Source organism: Hermetia illucens, chromosome 4 (genome assembly GCF_905115235.1).
Source record: "Hermetia illucens chromosome 4, iHerIll2.2.curated.20191125, whole genome shotgun sequence".
Taxonomy (NCBI): Eukaryota; Metazoa; Arthropoda; class Insecta; order Diptera; family Stratiomyidae; genus Hermetia; species Hermetia illucens.
Window position 1 is genome coordinate 136,392,311 of NC_051852.1, and position 26,477 is coordinate 136,418,787.

At 45.1% G+C, this 26,477-nt stretch overlaps 1 protein-coding gene across 1 annotated transcript; it reads right to left on the reverse strand.

The window, feature by feature from the left end:
* Positions 1 to 1,624: 1,624 nt before the first annotated feature.
* On the reverse strand, positions 1,625 to 26,095 carry LOC119655510 (sterol O-acyltransferase 1-like). Its single transcript, XM_038061416.1, has 5 exons — positions 25,818 to 26,095; positions 9,906 to 9,973; positions 9,511 to 9,842; positions 9,289 to 9,434; positions 1,625 to 2,783 (listed from the first exon to the last, which is right to left on the reverse strand). Exons 1-5 carry the CDS (start codon positions 25,882 to 25,884, stop codon positions 1,750 to 1,752), a joined length of 1,647 nt encoding a protein of 548 aa, XP_037917344.1. The 5' UTR covers positions 25,885 to 26,095; the 3' UTR covers positions 1,625 to 1,749.
* Positions 26,096 to 26,477: the final 382 nt, after the last annotated feature.

Here is a 26,477-nt window from a genome sequence, read left to right on the forward strand (position 1 = left end):
GAGACAAGTATAAACTTACGCCCATGTTGGTAGATCCAAAATGTCTTATCTCTTTTTTGAGCAAAAGTAAGGATAAACCTGTATGTAGCTGACACCTCTGAAAAGTTTATTGATTTTTCAATGATTGGCCTTATTCAAAGAAGCATAGCTTTGGACGCAACTAAATCCTTACTACTTCATCTCTTCTCTACATTAGACGCGAAGAAACCAAAGTCGTTTGAGGGAGATGATAGCAGCCCAAAGTCAATCATGTCATAATGTATAATATAATCTCGCGATTAAATACTTTACGGGGTAATTGTTCCAATTAGTATAGATACGGAGGATTGAAAATAAATAGACAATATTAAATAATAAAAACCCCATATATCAATCAATAGAGTAAATTTTCTTAGCGAAGTGTGTTCATGAGTAAAATTTTTTTCTTCCTTCGATTCAATATACTTTCATTCACAGAGAAAGCATCTCAGCAACCAGCTTTCATGTTTTTCTTTTTTGAGAATGCTGGACCGGACCAAATGGAGATCAACTTACTCCCTCTTTTTTTGGTCCACGGACCCCTCTTTTAGGGCTTAGCACCCAAACTTCCAAAATATTAGGCAATGACGGCTTTACGGTTTCTTACCAGAGCAAATTGTCAGACCTGCCTCACCTCTGACCTGGGAGCAACGTGACCGAAGCGGCTTGCAGATGTTAAGTGCTCCTTTATATAATTCAAATACAAATTACAAATACAAATTATATAGAGCGCAAATCTGCCTTATTGACGGGAGCTTGGCCAGAGCTGGAAATATTGGCAGAGGTGAGGCAGCGTTTGATGATTTGCCTCTACCCTGGTCAGAAGCCGTAAAACCGTCATCACCTAATATACAGTTTTCATTGTTTTAGTATGAGATCTTACAAAATCTTTCCCAACAAATTTTGAAAACCCTTTAGCTTAAATAAAGAAAGATCTACACACATTTGATCTTCCGATCTTAGTTGATACTTGATAGTCCAACGTCATCATCATCAACGGCGCAATAACCGGTATCCGGTCTAGGCCTGCCTTAATAAGGAACTCCAGACATCCCGGTTTCGCGCCGAGGTCCACCAATTCGATATCCCCAAAAGCTGTTTGGCGTCCTGGCCTACACCATCGCTCCATCTTAGCCAAGGTCTGCCTCATCTTCTTTTTCTACCATAGATATTGCCCTTATAGACTTTCCGGGTGGGATCATTCTCGTCCATACGGATTAAGTGACCCGCCCACCGTAACCTATTGAGCCGGATTTTATCCACAACTTGACGGTCATGGTATCCCTCATAGATTTCGTCATTGTGTAGGCTACGGAATCGTCCATCCTCATATGGGGGGCCAAAAATTCTTCGGAGGATTCTTCTCTAGAACGCGGCCAAGAGTTTGCAATTTTTCTTGCTAAGAACCCAAGTTTCCGAGGAATACATGAGGACTGGCAAGATCATTGTCTTATACAGTACGAGCTTTGACCCTATGGTGAGACGTTTCGAGCGGAACAGTTTTTGTAAGCTGAAATAGGCTTTGTTGAGTCCAACGTCGTTCATGAGTAATCCCTTTAACCGCTTTCGATTGAAACTATTAAAATATCAAGATCACATGATAACCTGCATTTATAAGAACCTTTTATTACAAATTTAAAAATCAGACTAACTAATTTCTAACTTAATCTAGAAATGAGTAAGACGCTTAACTGTAATAATTTTCCGGCTACTGAGAACATTAAATTATAATTATTTGAGACCATTACAAGTCAATATAACTGGGATAAAGTAGTTCAGCCATGAATCGTTATTGACAGGACAATTATCCCGAGCATAGCTTTCCATCGCATAAAGACTAACCATTAATCCGTTTCCTAAACTTAAGGAAAACCAAAGGAACAGATTTCCAGCTGTTCTATTCACCTTTCTTGTAAGGAAAACAACGATAACACCGAGAACTCCAAAGAACGAAAACATAACCGGAAGGAAAAACCTGAGGCCTGTGCTAAGTATGTACTCATGAATGATGGCTGAAACCAAAAACACTGTTATGCTGGATGCAGTTTTCGAACCACGGAAAACGTAGTGGAACATGTCTTTGTAGATGTATTCATAGAGCCAGTCATGGACGACCACATTCCAATTGCGATAGAAAGAGTCGTAATTGTGGGCGGTCCACCAATCCTTGTAGTACATTCTATCGGAGAAGCGAAGAACTTCCGCGGTAAAGTTGAGCCAAGCGTGCAAAACACAGTAAAATCCACTGAGAAATATTAAGAATCCAGGCAGGATCATACTAAACAATTTCACTACCAAATCGCCGGGGGTAATTTGCTCCTTGCCGAAGTTCTGGAAATTCGGCTCAATGTAGCGCTCATGAATGTTGGCCATGAAGAACATCACGCCAACAACTTCCAAGAGTCTGGCTATTGCGAAACTCCAATCGATCCTGCTTGTCCGTGGATAGCTGTCCTGATAGATGAATGTCGGGGCGAAAAAGTAGTATGTGAACTGGGAAAGTGAAGGATATCTGACGAGTTCGTTTGAAGCTGTTTCCTCCGAGTCCACCTTCAGTTTTCCATCAAGGATTCGTCCTCCATTTGTACGTACAAAGGCGTGCATCTTCATCACCATTCGAGTCATTTCGAGCAAAACTGAGGCTACCGCGACGAAGGCCAGATCCAGACGGATAACTGCATATGTTGCAGCAGCCATGAAGAATAATTGGAAGGATACAAACAGGCATAGGCACACTGCATCCCAAAGATGTCGAAGGGGTACATCTGGAAGAAAATTAAAGGTTATTGGAGACAGTCCTAAATTGAACATTTTCGTGCAGTAGATACTAATAAATTTTTCGGTAACCGATATTTTCAGAATGCTGAGAATATTTGATTTTTGTTCACTACAGCGATTAGCGGCGCTAAAGTTAGAGATCCTATTTTGCTTTTCTTTGCCTGTAAAATCTTTTTTCTTGTGAGACTCAAGTTCAGTAAGTATTTTCCCTTCTTGGCTCTCATCTGATGAGGTGCGGTTGTCTCTAGAATCCTTATTAGATTCCCTTTTCCATTGGTATTTTTCTAGATGTTAACATTGTTCTGAATAGTCCGAGATACAATCGCAATAGTAATCTATTCCACCAGGTAATTTACATGGTTCAGACCAGCATGTTATGTCAGAAAAAAAGGAAAATTTGAAGAAATTTACTTAGCACTATCCTCAGTAAAAATTAAAAAAATAAAATGCTCAGATCAGGGATTAAATATTAGTACGATCACTGGTGATATGGAGGACAGGTAAGAGCCTTTTGGAAGAAGCACATCCTTATCTATGTCCTGCATGAACCGTGATGGTGGAAAAACGACTTTTGGCAACTGCTCGACCAGTGTACACTGACGGGCAACTGCTTCATCTCTTCTGGACTTTGCTTTCTAGGAATTTTACATAGACATGTGTCGGTGAATAGTAGCATCCTTTTCCTACTATATTGGTTGACAATCTCCATCATTTCTAAACACCTTTCAACTTCGACAACAATCTTCATTTTAAATCTCAATTCGCCGATATCATCACTTCTGTTTTGGGAAGAGCTCTGGTTTCTGTTGACACTTTTATAGTCAGTTGTTTTTGTACAGTTACGTCCTGATGGTTTTAGGTGGGTACCCGTCCTTTAGACCTTACCTCACGGTCTTCCTAAGACACGGACTGGTTTTATGGCCACGACCAGAACCCCACTGTGGAAAGCAATAACCCGTATCAGTCTATACTGAGTGCATTGCTCAGCATTCATGCTGGTAGATTCAAGATCTACGTAATTCTCTATCGAACCAAGGAGTGAGCCACCCGAGTTATAAACGCACCTCCATGTTTGAGGTCCAAATGTCTATTGTCCCCTTGGACGTAATCAACAACCCGCATGAAACTCTTACTAGGAGACCAACTGCAAATAATCGGGCTGAGAACACATGCCCCAGGAATTCTTCTGAGATATATAAACTCAGAAGGCTATTGCGGTGATACTAGTATACCGCTGGTGAGGCGTCTTGGCCAAAACCACTTCTGGTTAGTTCCTCTGTGGACTTGGGTCTGATCGCCCAAATTAAACCTTGGAGCATTCGCCTAATGCATCAGAACCAACAAGTCAAGTGTGAGTACGCGTTTTTGCTGCCACCATATGGAGGTTCACCTTGGCCACTTGGTTTTGATTCAGTCGAGAGGGTGGTTGCCTCCTATTCCTCGCCACCCCAGAGCGCTAGTTATTTTCAGACAGCTCAATTTTGGATCTGGTGCGGTTGAATAACTCTTTTGTTAGTAATCATGTGTTGACTATCAGTGCTACAAATATGTGACCGCACCTCATGGCCCAGTATGTGTTCGGTATTGATTACCGTTTCTTTATATTTTTTTTGTCTCCAATTTTATTTAGTTCAACCCTCGTGGATCAATAAGTCCGCCGTGAGGTCAAGCTTACTCACTAATGTGGTTAGACATTAGTGAAGCTCTGCAAATGATCCTACATTTAGGCACGGTTTGCATCGCTCGCGACTGCTAGAGTGGGGTTGTACAGGATACGGTCTTCGTGAGAGGAGCTAAGACTTGTGGAAAACCGCATTAGCGTCAATTTTTTATGCTGTTTGACTCCACGAACAGAGCTGCGAGGGATGCAACTTGCAAAGGTGCTGTAATTGATTTCGGATTTCCTGGGTTTTATCAGCAATTTTGTACCCTTGTTTACTTCTTTGTGGAGTGCAGAGCTGTGTAGATGCTCTCTACTTTTTTCTTGTTAGTATAATATTAGTGAATGAACAGAAAAAAGGCATGCATATCCATGTCCAGAACCAGTATTCGAACCCGGGGCTCGAGGTTAGGAACATTGGGGTTATTGCAGCGCCATGAAGAGTTTGAAGTAATATTTGCTACTTTTAGGGCTGTCAAGCGGATAGTCCCCACCAAGTACTAGAAGTGTCCGGGCTATGGACACACGTCAGTAACTTGCAAGGGTCCGGACAGCAGGACAACAGGTAGGTTATCAAGCGAAGACCTGTAATGAAGGCGAAAGTTGCGTTCTCTGCAAGGATCGTAGCGCAACTGGTGAGTGGCGGACTCGGGACGGCGTTGGAGAGGAGTTGAAAAGGGCTAGATCGCGAATGGCATGATTCGTATTTTACAAATTAAAATGCACCGGAGTGCAACTGCTCACCAGTTGCTAGCACAGTTCGCTGCGGAAGCAAATGCTAATCTAGTGCTAATTAGCGAGCAATACCGAAACAGGGACCCCGCTTCATGGCATCTCTACTTATCAGGCACCGTTGCCTCCTGGGTTCGGTACAATATTCGACTTCGTGTTCTTGCCCAAGGCCGAAGGAATGGGTTTGTCTGGATTCGGTGTTTAGGGATAACGTTTTTTAGCGTTTATCTAACGCCGAACGAGGTGATGCCGGACTTTCGGCGCGGGCCTGATACTTTGGAGGACGCCGACCACGGGGGACGAATTCTGGCAGGCGGTGATTTGAATCGGCCATGCTTCAGATTTCAGAGGGAAACGGCGAGAACCGGGCTCGTAGTTTTAAAAACTCCACGGCAATCTTTGGGCGCCCAGGTTGAAAAGCAAGCATTCCAGACATCACTTTTGCGTCGGAATCTCTGGCATCATCGGTGAACGGGTGGCGAATCCTAGAAAACTTCTCGGAAGTGACCACCACTACATCGCGTTTGAAGTGGTTGACGTTCCTTGCCGGCGTGCTCGAATCCGACGCTCCCCCTGCTTGTAGAATATCGCGAAAGCGAACATCGGGAAGTCCATCGCAGTTCTTGGAGCAGGCAGAGCCGTGCTGGAGGACACTCCGGAGAGTGGTAGCGTCGCAGTTGATGCCATCGTAAATTCATTGATGAACCTGATAACGGCGGCGTGTGAGGCTTCCATGCCCTGGAGGGGCTCCAACTGCAGACCTACGGAGGGAGTGTCGTAAACTCCGCCGTTTGGCACAACGTTTACACGCCAACGAGGAGGCATGCGCCATAAAGGCATAGTATAGATCCACAAAAAAGAGACACCGTAGCGCTATAAATAAAAACAATGCTCGCGGCTGGCAGAAACTTTTCTACAAGATGAATGAGGACCCGTGGGGTTTGGCTATAAGCTTGTCCAATGAAAATCGGGGCTCTGCGGAGGCCCTGCATACTAAGTCCCGAACAGATGGACCGCATTGTGCGGACATTGTTCCCCAGACATCCTGTACTGGTCGATGTCAATAGCGGGGACGGCGTTGAGGTTTCCTCCCTTTTCACAATGAGAGAGCTCGAAGAAGCGGTTCTCACCATGAAAAACAAGAAGACGTCAGGTTCTGATGACATCCCGCCGGAAGTTTACAGACTTCGGCCAGTCTTGCTGCCTAAGGCGTTCAACGCTTGCTTGAAGGAGGGCATTTTCCTTGTAGCTGAAAAGGGGCCGAACTCGCGCTGATCAGCAAGAATAAAGGAAACCCGGAGCTCCCGTCTGCATATCGACCGCTGTGTCTGTTTGACACGGCTGGGAAAGTGCTCGAGAAGCTCATCAGGAGTAGACTCACTGAAGCGTCCCACGCTGTCGGGGACTTATGCCCAAAGCAGTTCGGGTTCAGAACAGGAAGATCCACAGTGGATGGTATTATGGAGGTCGTAGATGCGGTTCATCCAGCCGAAGCACACAGTCGCCTATCTCGACGGATAGTGCTCTTAATAACGCTTGATATTAGAAATGCCTTCAATTCCGTAAGATACACAGTAGAAAACTCATTTCAAGTGCCAAGCTACATCTTGCCGATATTGAGGGATCATCTGAAAGACCGCTCCCTGCACTATGAGACACTAGAGGGCCAAAGGAGGATAAGAATCACGTCAGGAGTAGCACAGGGATCCATCCTAGGGCCGGACCTCTGGAACGCTTCCTACAATAGTCTGCTGAGGCTCGATATGCCAGAAGAGTGACGCCTGCTCGGTTATGCAGACGAAGTTGCAGCACTTATTGCCGGACGCACTGTTGAACAGGCGCAAAGCAGACTTCGTATATCGATGCGATGGGTAAGCAGATGGATGACCGCTAACGGTTCCAGCCTTACGCTGGAAAAAAACAGAAATAGTCATCTTGACCAGAAGGAGAATTTCGACCCTGCGTCCCATATCCCATATCGATTCGTGAGTTGACTCAGTCAAAACCAGTGGTTAAATGCCTTGGTTTAACGCTCGATTTGAAGATGAGCAGCAGCGGACAGGGCTGCAGCTGGAGTCTCAGCCTTGAGCCTGCTAATGGCGAATGTTGGGGGCACTACATCTACTAGGAGACGTCGCCTTATTATAGCAAGGCAGTCGGTTCTGTTCTATGGCGTGGAGGTATGGGCTGATGCCCTTGACAAAGAAGTGCATCGTAAGCGTCTTGCTTAATTGCAGAGTCGGCGTGCTTTGCGAGTGGGGTCTGCTTATCACACTGTCTCCGAACTCGCCATGGTGGTGATTCCGAGAGCGATCCCCGTTGCCTTCTTTGCTAAGGAGCGTAAAGCTATCTACCGCCGAAAGGGCGAGAACTTAAGACAGGTGGTTGTCCATGAAGATTTTGCCAGCTCCCTTGGCAAAATGAGCCAAGGAGCAGATGGACTGCGCGGCTCATCGACACAGGATTAGGAAGGCGCGAGCTCCTGATTGTGTGTTCTGCGATGGAGTAGCGGACCATGCTGAACACACCTTTTTCTCCAGAAAACATTGTCAGGGAGATGCTGAAGAGCGCTGGGAGCTGGAGTCGTGTTACGCATTATGTTCGGGCTCTTCTTATTGCGAAGAAGATTGAAGTCCAGCGACGGAGGGACCGGATGGTAAGGGTATCTTTCAATTAACAACCCCCTTTCTTCCCACCCCTCCCGTTGATGAAAGGGAAGTAATGTGTCAAACGGTTCCAGGCTAGGTCTCTGATGACAGAGAGGTGTTTGGTTGGTAGTCCGACAGCGTACTATTGCGGGAGTCTAACACTCTGTGCGTAAACGCATTCACTTACCCTACTACCAAAAAGAAAAAGAAATAGGAAGAACAGATGAAACCAGTTGATATGGAACTGCCACCAGTTGCTACTTAATCCAAGAATTTGTGCTTTCTGTTCTTTTGGAGTACATCTGCAGATTCATGAAAATGGCAAGCTTTGAAGGCAAACGGCTTACTTACTTAACTGCAGCTGACTTCCTGAAAGTTGATATAAGTGCAATGTTTGGTAAGGTACACATGATTGGTTATCTACTACCGCTCTGTTTTTCACGTTATATGCTAGTGGTTCACGCTTTCCATTTCATTTGTCGATATGATGCGAGCGATACCCCCCCCCCCCCCCCCCCTCAAAATCAACGAACTTTTTAACAATTGCAGTTTTCAGTCCGTCTTTTTGATGATTATCCTTCAAATACCGGCAGCCTCAATTGAGGATCCATTTTCGGCACACCCTTTTGCTAAATTCCTTAAAGTCGAAATTTTAAGCCCTGTTCAGAATGGTGTCTGAACAGTCCGTAGTTTAAATTTTTGAATACAGAATAGTATAGTTAATTGTATTGAAAGTCCTGAGGGTTTAACGTGAGTACCTGCCGTGTAAGCACAATCCCACGGTCCTCTTCGGATACGGATTGATTTTGGGACCACAATCAGAGCCCCGCCATACAAGCACAGCGGTCCTGGTTTATACTGAGTGCAGGCTCAGCATTCACACCAGTGGATGCGAGGCCTATCTAACACCTCTGCCGCAACTAAAGGGTACGTCACCCGAGTTGTACAGCGCAACTCCACGCTCGAGCTCCGAGAAGCTCTGCCCGCGATGTAGGCATAACCACAACCACCATGAAACTCGCACTAGGGGGCCAACCGCAAATAACCGGGCTGAGAACACATCCTCCAGGAATTCTGCTGGAGCATATGCTCTCAGAGGGCCATCTCGGTTCCCATGGTACCAGATAACCTCCGGTGAGGCTTCTTGGCAGAGCCACTTCAGTTAATTGTATTGGTGGACGACAGGACAATGTGGAGCATCTTCATTCATCAGATTCTTCAAATCTAGGGTTGCATTTTCGTAAATTTCAGAAGAGTGTCCTGATGAAGAGGATAGCAAGGTTTCCAAATTCAATATTTGTGTAATTTCGTTCAAAAATTTTAGCTGAAAACGAAAATTGTCTTCACAACTTTTCCGTTTTCTTGAATCACTAACAAACATCCTCCAACTATGATTTCTGCTAGTTTTTATCGCAGCTCTTCACTGAATTAGAGATTCAAAAACCAACTTACTTTTTCTGAAAGTGAGCCGAACTTGCGCCCAAAGCTTTAGACCAAAATAGACTAAAAATACAGATGCCTGCATCACACTCCATATTCCCACACCTCGCCAAAATCCTCTCATTCCGTTATTAATTGTTCGCTGGCCAAAATTTAATCTGAAAAAGAGAAAAGGTAAAGCCATCGTTAAAACGGAATTCAAGGACCTCTGTAGCAAGATCAGTTTTTACTTACACTCCTTTTGTAACATAGTCATGGATTGCGGTGTGCGAGACCATCATAAATAGCATCACCAAAAAGGAATGGTATATGGTCTTCATGTGAGGCACGCGGTAGAGGCAGGTGAATATTGAATCTCGGGCAGTGAATATCTTATCTCCTAGTCGTTTTCCTTTCTCCTTCTGCACGGCCTTGGGCCGATTTTTCCAAATTTCCGTATGTTGATCGGAAATCAGACCTTTGAATTCGTTGAGGTGAAGATCATTGTGTTGCATTTCCTTGATGACGTCATCAATCATGCATGCGAATTTGCCTTGCATATCTTTCATAAAGTGTGTCTTGCATTCCTGAAAAAAAGAACAATTCATTAGTTATCGTTTTCTATGATTTGAATGGTAACTCATCCTTACTTCTAATTTACTTCGGATTTTACGGATAGAAGCCTCTTGTTGCAGCCGGGCTATTGACTCACTGGTAGCTGTAAAGATTTGGAAGAATATTTAGTAAATGACCTTGGTCTGTATATATTTTCATAAGAACGTCATCAAATTGAAACCAAAGTAGAACATTTTAATGAGCACATTAAATTTTGAAAGTAAATCCCTTCTCCGGGTAAATTTAACGGAAATTCCTTTGCAAAAACTACTTAAAGTAATTATACCATAGTTTTCTGACTCATAACGTAGAGGCGACTCATTCGCAAATTCTTTTCATATCACATGTTTTCAACTTCACTACGGGAGAGTGCGTGTGATCACGCCGGCGGTTGGAGTAGAAGAAAGATGCGGACTCCTTCACCGCCGGCCCTCCACTCTGGTGGCGAGTTCTAGAAAAGTCGCAGAAAGCGGCGGCGGGGTCATCCACCCGCTCGCATCAATGAAATAAATTTCGAATGTTGCTGCCACAACATGGTGGTCAACGGGTAGTATAGGTCCCAGGGCGAAACGTGGATTGGTACCTACGATGGAGCATAAAACCTGGGAAACGTCTGCTGAACCAACACCAACAGCTCTACTAGCACGTGGTGATCGCTGGGGGCTCTTTCTTAACGAAAAGCTGCAGATGGAGAAGGATGAAGGCGAGTCTCCCGCACCTAAAAACGGGACAAATTGTATCAACTGGTCCTCCAGGTTGGGGGTTGGGTAAGGCTGACAACCCTACACGGAAAACTGATCTTACGAAGCCACGAAAGGAGCCTTGGACAGGATGGATCTTACAACGACGAACCTGGCAACGACAACGGATTAACGATTTGCGCATTTTCTCATGGAACGTGCGCTCCCTTTACAGACCGAATGCTGCTGAGTCCCAATATAAGGCTGATGTAACAGGGTTGCAAGAGATGCGATGGGCAGGGACCGGTTTCCTGGAGAAGAGCCGCTACACCATATATTATGGCGGCCATCCAGTAAACCATGTGCTCGGAGTATGTTTTTTAGTCAGCCAAAAAATGAAACCTGGACGCCCCTACAGGGGAGGGTACAGAGTCGAAGACGGATACATTCTACGAGGCAGTTGAGCGAACCCTGGATGCCTGTCCCAAGTATAATATCAAAATCATACTTGGAGATTTCAACAGTCAAGTAGGGACGGAGCCCGTATTCATGCGATACGTCTGCTTCCATTGCTTACATAGGGATAAGAATGATAAAGCATTATCCAGTTAGCAGTATCGCACGAAATGGTTGTTGGAAGTACCTGGTTTGAGCGGAAAGCGGTTCACAAAAATACGTGGGCCTCTCTAGATGGGACCACTTTCAATCAAATTGACCACGTGGTGATTGAACGCCACCTCTCAACGTTTATGAGTGTCAGAACATATAGGGGGGCCAATATAGACTCGAACCAATATCTCGTTGGCATGGTGTTTGAGCTCGAATTTCGACACCGCCTAGAATCCCTTCTGACAATCAGGTGAAAGTGAACACTGAAGGCAACCACAACACAACCCTCCGCGGCACCTATAAGAGGGAAATGGATTCACAACCACCTGAAGAACGTTATCATTGATACGGCCACAAACATACTTGGCCCCAGCCGCAAAAAAAGTCGGAAAGGCTGGTTTGACAATGAATGTAAACTAGTAACGGAACGGAAGAATGCAAGTCTGTGAACTAGAAAAGTACAGGGAGCAACCGCACCTGGCAAGTTTTACCAACTAGTCAGTAGGATGAAGCCTTATACACCTCGATGCTCATCCTACCGAGCCAAAAACGAAATCTGATTTCCGAGACAATGGGCATATTGAAGCGATGGGTTGAGTACTTTGATGAACTACTGAACAACCAGAATATTGGCGAGTTGGAGGTCCCGCCAACTGAAGACGACGGACAAATACTGCCACCACCAAGTGTAGAAGGAACACTCCGTGCAATTCATCGGCTTAAAAATCATATGTCGCCAGGAGCATAAGTCGCAACGAGGCATTATCTGTCTCATACATAAAAAGGGAGATATCACACAGTGCAACAATTATAGAGGTATCACGTTGCTGAGTACCATCTATAAGATATTCTCCGCTCCACGCTTGCTCGACGGATAGCCTCATACGCCCAGAACATCATTGACCCATCCCAAAGAGGCTTCACTCCAGGCGAATCAGCAACAGATCAGATTTTCTCTGTGCGGCAAGCAATGGAAAAACTATTGGCATGTGGATAACAGTTGCACCATCTATTCATCGACTTTAAAGCCGCCTATGATAGCATAGCCAGGGTAAAACTGTACACGGCCATGAGAGAATTCGATGTCCCGACGAAACTAATAAGACTGACTAGGCTGACCCTGACCAATGTGCGAGGCCAGATATAAGCGGCAGGATCACTCTCAAGACCATTCGACATCAACAACGGTCTACGACAAGGGGATGCCCTATCATGCGTCCTCTTTAACCTGGCCCTCGAGAAAGTGATCCGTGATGCTGAGGTAAATGCAAGAGGTACGATCCTCTTCAAGTCCACCCAATTACTGGCCTATGCTGACGATATCGACATCATGAGAAGAACCACCCGAGACGTACAAACTGCCTTCATCCAGATCGAGCAGGCGGCGATCAGTGCGAGATCTTGGACTGCAGATCCATGAAGGCAAGACAAAATATATGGTGGCAACGTCAGCACCGAAGACGAATCAACCAACAACATCAAACCGCACTGGTCAAACACAAACACGAAGAAGAATAAGGATAGGAGAATACAACTTTGAGACTGTTGACAATTTCTCCTATCTAGGGTCGAAAATCACAACCGATAACAACTACGAAGATGAAATCCGCGCCTATTTTAGCTTACAGAAACTATTCCACTCGAAACGTCTCACCATAGGGTCAAAGCTCTTACTGTACAAGACTGTGATCGTGCCAGTCCTCACGTATTCTTCGGAGACTTGTGTTTTTAGCAAGAAGAATTGCGACGTTGCCACGTTCGAGAGAAGAATCCTCCGAAGAATTTTTGACCCCCTACATGAGGATGGACGATTCCGTAGCCTACACAATGACGAAATCTATGAGCGATATCATATCACCGTTCGGTTGTGGATAAAATCCGGCTCAATAGGTTACAGTGGGCGGGTCACTTAATCCGTATGGATGAGGATGATCCCACCCGAAAAGTTTATAAGGGCAATATCTATGGTAGAAAAAGAAGACGAGGCAGACCCTGCCTAATATGGAGCGATGGCGTAGGCCAGGACACCAGACAGCTGTTAGGGATATCCAATTGATGGACCTCGGCGCAAAACCGGGATGTCTGGAGTTCCTTATTAAGGCAGGCCTAGACCGGATACCGGTTGTTGCGCCGTTGATGATGAAAGAGGTATCTCCACCTCGTAATCAATCAACGACAAGAACTCTGTTTCCATGAACTAATTGCCAATGCAAACAAGACGCTATGCACATTTAAGGATAAGCTATTTATCCAGACGTTTGTTTCGCTTCAATCATCCCGTCTAATGGGCGTGACAATAACATTGGTGATAACGTAAACATTCCTGCTGCCCACCCTCTCTTCATCGATCTCATGGATTAAAAGGAACAAATGGAAGGTTTACCCTCTCTTTGCAATAATCCAGTGGAGAACACTTGTCCATGAAAAATAAGAAGCCCTTACCCTAATATATTGCTGAATAAATCTGTCACTTAGCATAGTCAACGTACGCATAGTAAGCAATATCTTCCTTTCTGGCTGGATGATCATAGTTGAAAGTTCCAAATACAAATTCCTGACCATGCACTGCATTGCGTTACGGATGTTTACACTTGTCTTTCGGTCCGTCTTGCTTCTCCAGGCTTATCATTGAAAATAAAAATCAAGGTACGCATCTCTTTCCTGTGAACTTCTGGACTTAGTCACATGAACCGTAACGTGTTTAGTTGGCGGTTGTTACCGATAAACTAGGAAATCAAGCAGTAGCACCGGTTTAACCAACTAAACAAAGAAAAGAAGTATTAATTTCTTGTTCAACGATTAAGGGTGCCTTAAGTCTATATCCACTTGGTGACGGTTTGAATCAACTGGTAGCGGCAGTTTTTTTACTGAATATACGTAATTCATGCTCATGTCATGTTTATGAACACATATATGTATCTAAGGAATCCCTCAGGGATCGTCAACGATCCTTCACGGGTCGTTTACGATACGGGGAGTGGCGTCCCCGAGGTGCCCGAGCAAGTAGTTCTGACACCCTAGCTGGCATAATACTTGCGTCTTAGGTAGTAGCCTCGAGAAAGTTTTCTCGGTGAAGTGCGAACTGCTAATGACCGATACACGCCGGGACACACTGGGAGTCCCCGGAGCCGTCGATAACTCCCTGTCGACGTCGATGGGGTGATATGAGCCTAGCTCTGCCAAGGTGGTAGTTGTGGCGTGTATCAGGAGCCAGCCCCTTCGGGACCCTGGTCGGGTAGTGAACCATTGAATCGGTGTTAGTAGACCGCGTTGCCCCGAGCGAGCGCTGATCCGTCCGTGAATTCCGGGATCAGCTAAGCGTAGGTCAGGCCTCAGGGAACTGTTGCAGGGGCTGTGTCTCCGAGGGTATACCCGTTCCTGACTATTGCGCCCGCTTCCTTGCACACGATGCGCTGGTAACCAACTCAAATGGAGAATAAAAACGAACGAAACGAGGAGATAGTGGAAATGGAGAGTGAGCTGGCTGCGTTTATTCGCAGCACGTAAATGCGCCGTTCGTCCCAGCGCCCAGCGAAGGACGCAACAAGGGTTGGAATACCCGACGAGACATCGGGACGCGCAGATGGAGAGAAAGACTCGGAAAGTGATGCGGCACCTGCAACACAGATGTTCCTATCTGTGTTGCAGGCAGACCATATCGCACAGTGCTATAATTGGGGAAATAGGCGCAGTGAAAACTGCCGAAACTAATAAAATGGTTTCGAATATAAGCCGAGTGGGAGGACTGTCAATTACTCTGGCGCAAGCTGAAGAGGAAAGACTTATTAAGAAATGCACGGCAGTTGTAAAGCACATGCGATCTGCGACGTTCCTCCAGAAAAACGTTGGCAAGGGGGTGAAAAACGGGCTAATAGAACTGGAAGAGCTCCTGGAAAGGATTTCATACTATAGGTGAACATGGAAATTTGCAGGAAGCAGAAACAACCGCGCTTCCCGAGGAGAACACCCCGAGTACCAAACGGATCGCTGACAGCCCATTGCAGAGCGAACTTGGTAAAAACCGAAAGGAGGAAGGGACATCTGAAGGAGACTTCACTCAGGTACTCTCCAGGGCTGAAAAGAAGAAGGCGAAGAGGATCAAAAGACAACAACACGTCGCGCCATCAGAAAAACCTTTGCCTAAAACTAAGGCGGACACAAAGGACGGAATACCAAAAGAAAAAGTGGGGAGACGAAGGAGGACTGGACCGCCAGCTTTGCTTATTAAGCCGGCGGAGGGCAAGACTTTTGCAGAAATCCTCAGCGAAATCCGTTTCAAACTCAAAATCGAAGACAACGGAGCGGAAGTGTCTTCCATACGTAAAACGAAGGGTGGTGGAGTATTAGTCGAACTACGCCCGAAGACTATAAATAAAGTCACGTTCTGTGAAGTAGTCAAGGGGCTTCTAGGAGAAAATGCTTTGGTTTCCAGCCTGGAACCCACGTGTGCTTTGGAAATCCGAGACCTTGACTGTCTCACTGAGAAAAACGAGGTAGAAGAGGCCATCAAATGCGAATGCCCGGAGGTAACCAATGTCCGAATTGGTATCACCTCCGCGAACTCCCGAGGCCAAAAACTCGCTGTGGTGTAAGTTGCTGAGCAATACGCGAGGAAGCTTCTAAACAGCGGGAAAATAAGAATTGGTTGACTAGTGTGTAGGATACGAATTCGGGCCGCCCCAACCAAATGTTACAGATGTTTGGATTATGGGTACACATCTGCAAACTGTCGGGGACCTGACAGAAGGGCAACATGCCGTAATTCGGTCAGACAGGCCATAAAGCGAACACCTGCAATGAAAAAGAAAGCTGCATCCTATGCAGGAACCGTGGCGCGAGTGATGAGAGCATTGCGCACACTGCGGGATTGGGGCGGTGTCCAGTTTTCAGAGCAGAACTGGAAAAAGCTAGGATACGGTCAACATGATTCGCATCCTACAAATCAATATACACCGGAGTGCAACCGCTCACGAGTTGCTAGCGCAGTTCGCTGCGGAGACCAAAGCTGATTTAGTACTCATCAGTGAGCAGTACCGAAACAAGGGCCCAGTTTCATGGCACCCAGACATATCAGGTACCGCTGCCATCTGGGTTCGGGACGGCACCCTCCTGGGGGTTCTTGCCCAAGGCCGAGGGGACGGCTTTGTCTGGATTCGGTGTTCAGGGATAACGTTTTTTAGTGTCATCTTACGCGAAGTGAGACGATGCCGAACTTTCGTCGGAGGCTTGATGCTTTGGAGGACGCTATCTTAAGCACGGATGGGCGGATGCTGGTCGGGGGTGACTTCAATGCTAGGGCACTTGAATGGGGCATGCCTCACACAGATTCCAGAGGGAAACGAATTCTGGAAATGGCGGCGAGAACAGGACTGGTAATTCTAAACGCCGGATCTACCCCAACGTTCCGGCGTCCGGGCTGCGAAGAAAGCATTCCAGACGTAACCTTCGCGTCGGAATCACTGGTGTCGCTGGTGGGCGGGTGGCGAGTTCTGGAAGACTTCTCTGCAAGTGACCACCAATACATTGCTTTCGAAGTGGTGGACACAAACTCTTGGTGTGCGGCACCCCAGCGATCTTTCTGTACATGGAACGTCGCGAAAGTGAACACCGGGAAGTTTGTCGAAACTCTGTAGTAAATTCACTTATTATTACCTAATAACGACGGTCTGCGGAGCCTCCATGCCCAGGAAGACATCGAAGCGCGGCAAACCTTCCATGTATTGGTGGACAGTGGAAATCGTAGAGCTCCGGAAAGAGTGTCAGAGGCTCCGCCGCTTAACACAACATCTAGGTGACCGGGGGCGTTCATGTACCATAATGATGGAGTACAAATCAGCCAAAAAGAGACTCCGCAGCGCAATAAACAAGAGCAAAGCTCGCTGCTGGCAAGATCTGGTCGACGAGGTGAATGGGGATCCGTGGGGACTCGGTTACAAACTGGTAACCCGAAAAATCGGGGCTCTACGGAAACCCTGTTCACTTAAGGCCGAGCAGATGGACCGCATCACTCTTCCCTGCGCACCCCGTATAGGATGGTGACGTCGGCGCGGAGAGCGCAGAGGACTGTCCACTTTTCTCTATAAAAGAAATGGAACTGGCAGTCCTCTCTATGAAAAACAAGAAGGCGCCAGGAACCGGTATTCCAGCAGAGGTAAACAAACTGGTATTCCAACACCGGCCAGAACTACTGCTCAACGCATTCAACGCTTGCCTGAAAGAGGGAATTTTTCCTGCTCGTTGGAAAGTTGCGAGGCTTGCGCTGATCTCTAAAGGGAAAGGCGACCCCGAATTGCCGTCTTCATACCGTCCACTATGTATGCTTGACACTGATGGGAAAGTGCGCGAAAAGCTCATCAGAAGTAGACTCGCTGAAGCGATACGCACTGTCGGAGATTTATCTCCCCGGCAGTTTGGTTTTAGGGCAGAGAGATCGATAATTGATGCTGTCATGCAAGTCGTGGACGCCGTTCGACGAGCAGAGGCACATAGCCGCCGAACTCGACGGGTGGTGCTCCTCGTAACGCTTGACGTCAGAAACGCCTTAATTCCGTAAGATGGAAAGACGTTCTAGGCACACTAGACAATACCTTCAACGTGCCGAACTATCTCTTACGGATTTTGAGGGACTATCTGAGGAACCGCTCCCTGCTCTATGAAACACTAGAGGGTCAAAGGTGGATGGAGGTCACGTCGGGAGTAGCACAGGGATCCATCCTAGGGCCGGACCTCTGCAGCGCTACCTATGACAGACTGCTTAAACTCGACATGCCAGAAGAGTCGCGCCTGGTCGGCTACGCAGATGATGTCGCAGCGCTTGTCGCAGCACTGTCGAACAGGCGCAAAACAGACTCGGCACATTGATGCGACCAACCTTGCACTGGAAAAAACCGAAGTAGTCATCCTGACTAAAAAGAGAATTCCGACCCTGCGTCCCAAATCGTTCGGCGAGTCGATCATCCAGTCAAAATCAGCGGTAAAGTACCTCGGGTTGACTCTTGACTCAAAGATGAGCTTTTCTGAGCAAATCCAAGCAGCAGCGAACAAGGCTGCAGCTGGAGTTTCGGCGTTAAGTAGGCTAAAGGCAAACATTGGGGGTGCTGCGTCTAGTAGGCGACGTCTCCTGATGAGCTTAACGCAGTCTGTCCTGCTTTACGGCGCAGAGGTTTGGGCTGGCGTTCTGAAAAAGGAGGTATGTCGTAAACGCCTCGCGCAAATACAGAGACGGGGAGCTTTACGGGTGGCGTCTGCGTACCGCACTGTCTCTGAACCGGCCGTGATGGTGATCGCGGGAGTTATCCCCGTTGCCCTTCTTGCTAGGGAGCGTCAGGCCATATAAAAGCGCAAGGGAGGTGGTTGCTCGCGAGGAACGGCAACACACCCTAGACGAGTGGCAGCTCTCTTGGCAAAATGAAACTAGAGGCAGATGGACTGGGCGGCTCATCTGCAACTTAGGTGCTTAGCTGAATCGGAAGCATGGTGAGACTGACTATTTCCTTACCCAATTTTTATGTGGGCATGGAGGTTTTCAGTCTCTTTTTTCTTGTGGAAGGTGGGATGGGGTTCGTCGGCAGCTCTATTTAAACGCAAGGGATCTCTCTCCAGACAACATTGTCGAAGAGATGCTGAGGACTGCTGATAGGTGGACCGTGTTGCCCATTACGTTCGGGCCCTTCTCGTTGCTAAGAAGATAGAACTCGATCGGTGGAGGAGCCGGATGGCAGGGGGTTCGTTGAACTGACAGTTCCCTTCCTCCTCTCCCCTCCCGTTGGTGAAAGGAATTCCCTGATTTGAGCGAGCCTGATGTCATGGACGAAACCCTCAATCGTCAGTTTTTAAGAAGAGGTATTGATTTATTAATGTTAATACATTAAAGCCATGATTGATTGATTACCATAACTTTTCCCAAAGGTCAATTGAGTTTCAAAACAGAGCCTACTGACTGAGTTATTTATTTACTTTCAAGATGCAACTTTGTTGCAATCTAAAATAAAAATAGGAAAATGTTTGGTCAACGATTCCGGTGCGAAATGACTGGTATCAGCCATTACTCTTAAATTAGAATAATTTTCAAATACTTTAGAGAAATTAGTGACAAGCAAACGATAAGGGGTCAGAGACCAGCAGGTCTTATCACATATCATATACTTGAACGTTTATATAGACATGTATGGCACAAGAAGTGCCAATTCATATCTGCATACCACACTGACAGCAATTGAATTCTTTATCAGCCGTCATGCTTACTACGGTCAAAGATACTTTCTTAATGATTTGATTAGACTTTAATTCCAATTAACGTACTACAATGTTGTTATTTACTGACGAATGGCTTTAACCAATTTTCTGCACGTTTTCTGGGTGATTGATGTTCGACACTTTTCTATCTTTGGTGTTTGTTATTATTTCACTTAAAAAAGAATTAGAGATTGGAAAAAGATGCACTAAAAATAAATGGAATTTATAATTCTTAATTTAAATGACTGATTACGGTAATTGATCAAACCTTAAACCTTAGCTGAATGCATTTTGAATTTGTTTTCTGGCGATTGAGGTTGTTCCAGGGCCGCAACACTTGTAGGTCAAGATGATTAGTGAAAAGGTTATGTAAATGTTTACATAAATGGAAACGTACGTAATCAGCAGCGTGTTATTTTTAAAAATTATAATTTTGCAAAAATCTAGAACATAATTTTGTTATCTCTCGCCATATGACGGATAAGTGGAAATTGTTGATTGATTCAATTCTGAAAAGCATTCGCGAATCGCAAATAACATTATGTTCTACGTAGCTTTTATGTGCTATGTATGCTTCATGACCGACTTCAAAATATAGAATATATAAACAAGTATCTGATATTTTAACAATTAAACATTGGCACAGGTGAAAATTTAATTATTAGCGGTTTATTGAACTCACTTTATTGGAACACCCAGAATTCAAACTATTTGGTAAATACACTTCAGATTGTTTGTAAAACAAAACCTTATTAAAATGGGTTCAATGTCTATTTGTCTATCTCTCTTTTTTTTTGAGAAGGTGGAAATCTTCAAAAGACACTGGCCTGGACACGCCAGCGTGTGGGATTCTTACCCACTAAAACCACCCCCGACTCCCCCCAAGCCCCGTGGAACCACCGTACGGTATTACATCACGCGGCGGAGTCAGCTCATTTTAGCTTGGTCCCCTTTCGTCTCTACGCGGCGTACGTAACCGCGCTTTTCTGGTCTGCTCTGGCTTTCGCAGTTTGCTATATATAGATACGACCATGGAGTTGATCGCATCCCAGTCTTCCTGACATGCTAGCATTCTTCGCACCAGATACGAGCACCTCTCCTAGAGTCTCCTTCAGGTTCTTCCTTTCCTCCACAAACCTGGAGCAGTGGAAGAATACATGCTCCAGGTCCTCTGGGACTCCATCGCACTTGGGACAATCGGGTGAGGTATCTAGTTTAAACCTGAACAGGTACTGGCGATATCCTCCATGCCCCATGAGAAACTGAGTAAGATTATAATTAATCTCACCGTGCCGTCTCTCTAACCACTCCTTGATGGCAGGGATGAGCCTGTGTGTCCACCAGCCCTTTCCCGAGCGTTCTCAACGCTCTTGCCATCTATTTAGAGATCTCTCCCTTTCGGCGTTCTTCGTCTGCAATAAAGGAGAAATAGACTTCGCACTATATATATTCGTCATCTCATCTCCCAAGATGTCAATGGGCATCATTCCAGAGACGACGAATGCTGCATCATCTGAGACAGTCCTGAATGCCGAGCACACCCTTAGGGTTGTTCTTCTGTAGACTGAACTCAGTTTGTTAGCGTTAGATGTAACCTGCAATGCCTTTCCCCAAACTGGAGCTGCATAGAGCAGGATCGAACTCACTACCCTAGCTATAAGCAACCTGGAAGCATTCTGTGGCCCTCCCACGTTCGGCATCATTCTTGCCAGGGCCACACTCGCAGTGGATGCTTTGTCGTAGATCCGTCTGTTTGTCTGTCCGTCTGTCTATCCGTCTGTCTGTCTGTCTGTCACAGGCGCTTTTATCAGAAACGGCTATACCGATTGACACGAAATTTGGTGAGAAGGTGGGAACTGTGGACCTTCTGACATGCAGTCAGTGATATCTTCCTACGTTGAGATTTAGGGTGGGTCCCCATACATGTAAAAGGGGGGTGTAATTTTTTTTTTCACCAAATATAGTCATGTCGGGTATCAAATGAAAGGCCTCCATTAGGACTTTTCGAAGCCGATCTTAGTTTTGAGATTTGTTAAAATGGCGGGGAGTGGGAGGGGTGCAAAGTGATGATTTCTTTAACGGAGCCATTCTCAGAAACTACCCAACCGAAAAATCTGAAAAAAATCATGAAGCTGCCTCTATACGGTACCCAGGCTTCAAAATACTCTACATATCGATACCTGTTCAAATTAAGTTAATAATAGTATATTACCATATTTTTTGGAAAATTGAGTAAAACCCCCCTTAAGTTTATGTCAGAGTTATAAAAGTTGATAGTAGTATAAAATATAATATGAAGCATATTATCTCCAAGGTTGATCAAAATCATACTATTAGTAACAAAGTTACAGTAGTTCAAAGTTGCCTTAACGTGTAAATTTACAACCCGAAGTACTAAATCTGATATGCTAAATGCATACTCTTAACGCGCTGCGTACAAATGGGGTAGTTCTACACTCAAATATACTCACACAAGAAACAAACAAAACCTTTCATACCTGAAGCGCCCAGCTTCCGGTTTCCCGACTTGTTTACGTTTTTTTCTAAAATTTGTAATGTAATATTTGTCATTTCGTATCTAAGTTTCATGAGTCAGCCAAGTTGAAAAACTACTCCCATGGCTTACGGTCTCGTCAAGGGAAAGAAGGATTCACCTCAGCAAATTACAATTTTCGAAATATCGGATGATCAATCTGAACCCGTTGCCCCATACCTTTTGAATACCTTTGACGTGAATTTTTATTTAAAACGCCAAAAACTTCACCGGTTCGAATTCCTTCGCGCATTTCCACATATTCCCAATTCGGGAGTTGCAGGAGTTTTCGGTTTGTATCTACTTGATGAAGGAAAGCACCATAATTTTCAGTGGACGATCTTTCTGATTTTCACCCTCTGATACTCTACTGTGTTTTTAGAGCAACGCACTCGGCGGTCATCCTGGGTAGTGGCTTACCTGACATAGCCAGGAATGGAGTGTGACCTACCGACTGCCACTTTTGATATCTGCGGTCCTGATTGAGCGGTTCTAGTATTCAAGCGAAGGCAACTGATTATTGGATAGTGATCCTTTTTGAGCCTCCTTGTTCCGCCCACCCAGAAGATAACTTATTAGCTGCACGGGGAGATGCTGACAGGAGGTGGAAATTACAGATAGCCGCAAACCTCTCATCATTTGTAATTACGGTCCCCAAGGACATGTTTCCCACTTCCCAATCGTGTCCGATTAAGCTGTTACCAAAGTCCACCTTGTCATTCAGATTACTCATCACGAACAAAATGACACATTTAGAAAGTCTCTCTTGGGCTGCGTTGAGTGACTTATGGAAAGCTCGTCTAAATCGGAAGGTCGTGCAGGTGTATATCGTTTCACTATTAAAATGCTACTATACTCATCCTAGGACGCAATATTGTATTTCATATTCTGTCTGATACCGGTTTGCAGAACCTCAACCCAAGAGCGTCGTGCCATTATTGCTGAAACTCTCTCTGAAGTTGGTATCCACTTCCGAAGCATAATCAATTTCGAGAATTGCGTCTTGCTAGCCCACCAATGTCTAGCCTTTTAGTGGCCCGTTATGATGGAAAGGGAATAGTTAAAATGAACTCTAAACCACCAGGCTCACAGGGGAGTACCTACCCCAGTGGGACCCCGACTTCCCGTCTTGATGATAAATATAATTAGTCCGAGTGGGGTTGCCCACCCCCCTTCCCCTTATTCCTTGAAATCTCAAGGTATAACACGCCTTTCAGAAAATAACGACGCTTCCTTCCTCAGTCATCAAACTTGCATGAGACTGTCTATGGCTCAAAAGTTACTTAATTGTTACGGAATTAAGTGGAGTGATCACAATGTGTATTACATATAAGTATATTTATTCCGTATTTGCTTTACGCAGACGACCTTAAATTGTTTGCCTCTGTTTCGTCTCCATTGGACTGTGCTCTCTTACAATCCAACCTTGATAATTTAGCCCGTTGGTGTTCGGTCAACAAGCTAACACTGAATGTCAACAAATGCCACTGAATGCGCTATTCCCTGAAACCCTCCCCATCATCCTTTTCCTATTCTCTCAGTGGTCAACCCCTTTCACTACTGACCTCCTTCAAAGACCTGGGTGTAATATTCGACGATAAACTTCGTTTCAATTCCCACTTCGTTGACATCATCAGTAGAGCTTCCAAAATGTCTGGTTTTATCCTACGTTCCTCGTCCGACTTTACCTCAATCCAGCCCTCCTTAACACTCTTCAATTCCCTTGTCAAAAACATCCTTGAATATTGCTGTGTAATCTGGTCCCCCTACCGCATCCGTGACGGCAGTAAACAGGGACAAGTAAGGAGGGGGGGGGGGGAGGGAAGGTCGTTGATAAAAAGTAAAACTAAAAAAAACCAGGAAAGATCTCTGTGGAACGGCAGAGGAGGGGAGGAGGAGCGGAAAGTGCGGCCGTCAAAGGAGACGCGGCAGGATCGGTTGGAAAGGTAAGAGGCAAGCCATAAAACAAGTGGTATGGGAACGCTTAGAGACGAAAGTTTGGATAGAAGTATCTTGTGATTTATAGTGTCGAAGGTTTTAGCGAAAACAGTCTAAAGTGTAAATGGTATGTACTTCTTGCCGCGAATTTAGACATTTGGCGACAAAGTTGGTAAAGTCAAGCAGATTGAAGGCAGTGGACCTATGCTTAATAAAGCCGTGCTGCCCTTTCGCTATGTGGTGGCCAAAGTGGGTGGGCAACCAGTCGCTGACATATCTTTCCAAAATTTTGGAAAAGGAGGAAAGGAGGGAAATGGAACGGTAATTCTCGGCAAGTGTACGATCGCCACTTTTGTGTATGGAAATGATGAGAGCTTGCTTCCACAAGCCGGGAAAATGTTTCTTTTCCTGGCTTTTGTTGAAAATAAGAGATATGGGAAAGGAGATGGACTTACTTGAGCAAAAAGAGGTTTGGAAGACCATCGTAGCCAGACCCGACATTGGCATCAAGTTTGGCAATGAGGTACTCGACGATCGACTATCGGGTGGGAGGGAAGGAGGGGGAACATTGAGTGAGGAAAAGTAGCGGCAGAGAAAATCACAACATAGTTGGGAGGAGTTAGCTGAGGAGCCAGAGAATTTAGTGAACGGAGAAGATAACTGGACAGGACAGCGGGAGTTGCGAATGTGGGACCAGAAAAGTTTGAAGTTTCCATGCTTTAGTGAATCTTCAACACTGGTCAAATATTCGTTTCTGGACTTGCGTATTGAGGATTTGACCAAAGAACGTAAAGATTAGAAAAAGACTAAGCCAGAATAGATTCTAGAAGACAGGAACTTCTTCCTCGCAGTGTGTTTTTGACATAGTTTCTTGTGAACGTCAGTGGTGAACCAGACAGGGTAAGAGCGTAAGGACTTAAGAGAGGAGGGGACGTAATAAGGGAGAAGATCAGATAAAATTGTATAGAAGGTGTTGGGTGTTTGGTAACACGTAAATGGAGAGAGGAGGGGAACTCAGTTGATTACGGCCGGGGTTGAGTTCAGACCTTCGGAGTTCGCTTAATGAAAGCTAAGCTTGGTAGGCGACAGGAGAGTAGAGTCGGGATATCTGAGCACTTTACTGGAAAGTTTGTTGTATATCATATTATTATTAAGAAAGGCAGAATAGGACAAAGTTGCCTCATTCACGTGAAATTACTGCACTATAAGAGATAAAATGTTGATACTATATTGAAATGAATAGTGGGGTATACTCAATGCGCATAAACTGCGGAATCATAGTCTTCCCGAATATTCTTATATAGAAAACCCACAAAACCTTTTATATTTGTAGCACCGAGCTTCCGGTTTCCCACTTGTTATCGATTACCAGAGAAAATTTCTTTCAAAAAGTGCACGCACCTTCTAAAAATAATCTGTTTAGATTGTCATTATATACAAGATATATTGCCACAAATCGCTGATAAGCAAGAAAAATGACCCAAATTAAGCTAATACGTTCTAGAAGGGAATTATCGGCCCGAAAACATCTGATGTTTATACCGCATATGCCGATACAACCATGATAAAATTGGCTAACACTTGGATATGCTATCTTGTTTATGACTCCAGAATGTACCCACGCTTGACTATGCACTATGAGTACACACTAATCTATTAAGATATGACATATGCGCAAAAAAGATGCACTTAAATTGGACGCTTAATCCCATTAATTCGCGTAGTTCCATATCTCGTGTCTCTTTGGTATGACACGATATAGGGACTGCCAAAAGTTGAATTGGATTTCAGATCATCCTAAAGGTGGGGTATGCCAGCGGTTTAGGTTAGATAAAAGTTTTCGATAGATGGTGTCAAGCGGCCTTTACTGCTGATGGTCCTTTTCCACTCTGACAGAATATTGGTCACAAATCTGGTTAATTAATAGATGTTTTTCATTAGCATTTTCTTACCATTATTAGAATCCATATTAGGAATACTCCCATTGCCTGTAGCCACACGCCCGCCGTCGTCACTCATTTTCACAAACTAGGGATCCACTTGGAACTGTTTTGCGTAGAACTGATTCTCCCCCTAACTGATCACCACAACTCCTCCGGCCAACTGTAACAACACTCACTGCTAGACGACTGATGAGGTACTAAATTTAAGTTATTTACTTGCTTCTTCGTCTTTATATACGCAACTGTTATTAAGCACTGAAATCTCTGAGTATCAGTGGTTTTGTTGATAGCACGATAACACGACTAGTAATAAAATAAAAATCCAATTCATAATAATGTGCGGGCAGAAATGGGGGGTACACTTGCACTTGTTGCCTATTATTGTTGATAATGCATCCCCGTTCATTGGTATCACAATAACTGATCAAGAATGCCGAGTGCTCGTGAACTATCCGTCCTAACTTGGCCTCGTTCGAGATAAGGCAACGTCTAATCTGAACCACTAATAGTGCTAACCCTTGTATCGTTGAGGTCATTGTTATCTTTTAGTTGTTGTTTGTTTGGTGAAAAACTAAGCAAATGTTTTGACGAATCGAGTGTAATCTGAACTTAGATTCTGCTTAGAAAACTTTCTGTTATTAATGCATTTGCATGCGAATAGTTGGCGTT

Excerpts from the sequence above, each read along its gene's own strand:
- LOC119655510 (XM_038061416.1), bottom strand. The coding sequence starts at position 25,884 with ATGAGTGACGACGGCGGGCGTGTGGCTACAGGCAATGGGAGTATTCCT. Across the intron at positions 9,435-9,510 it reads GACTATGTTACAAAAGGAGT|ATTAAATTTTGGCCAGCGAA; the intron begins GTAAGTAAAAAC and ends TCTCTTTTTCAG. Across the intron at positions 2,784-9,288 it reads TCGGCTCACTTTCAGAAAAA|ATGTACCCCTTCGACATCTT; the intron begins GTAAGTTGGTTT and ends ATTTTCTTCCAG.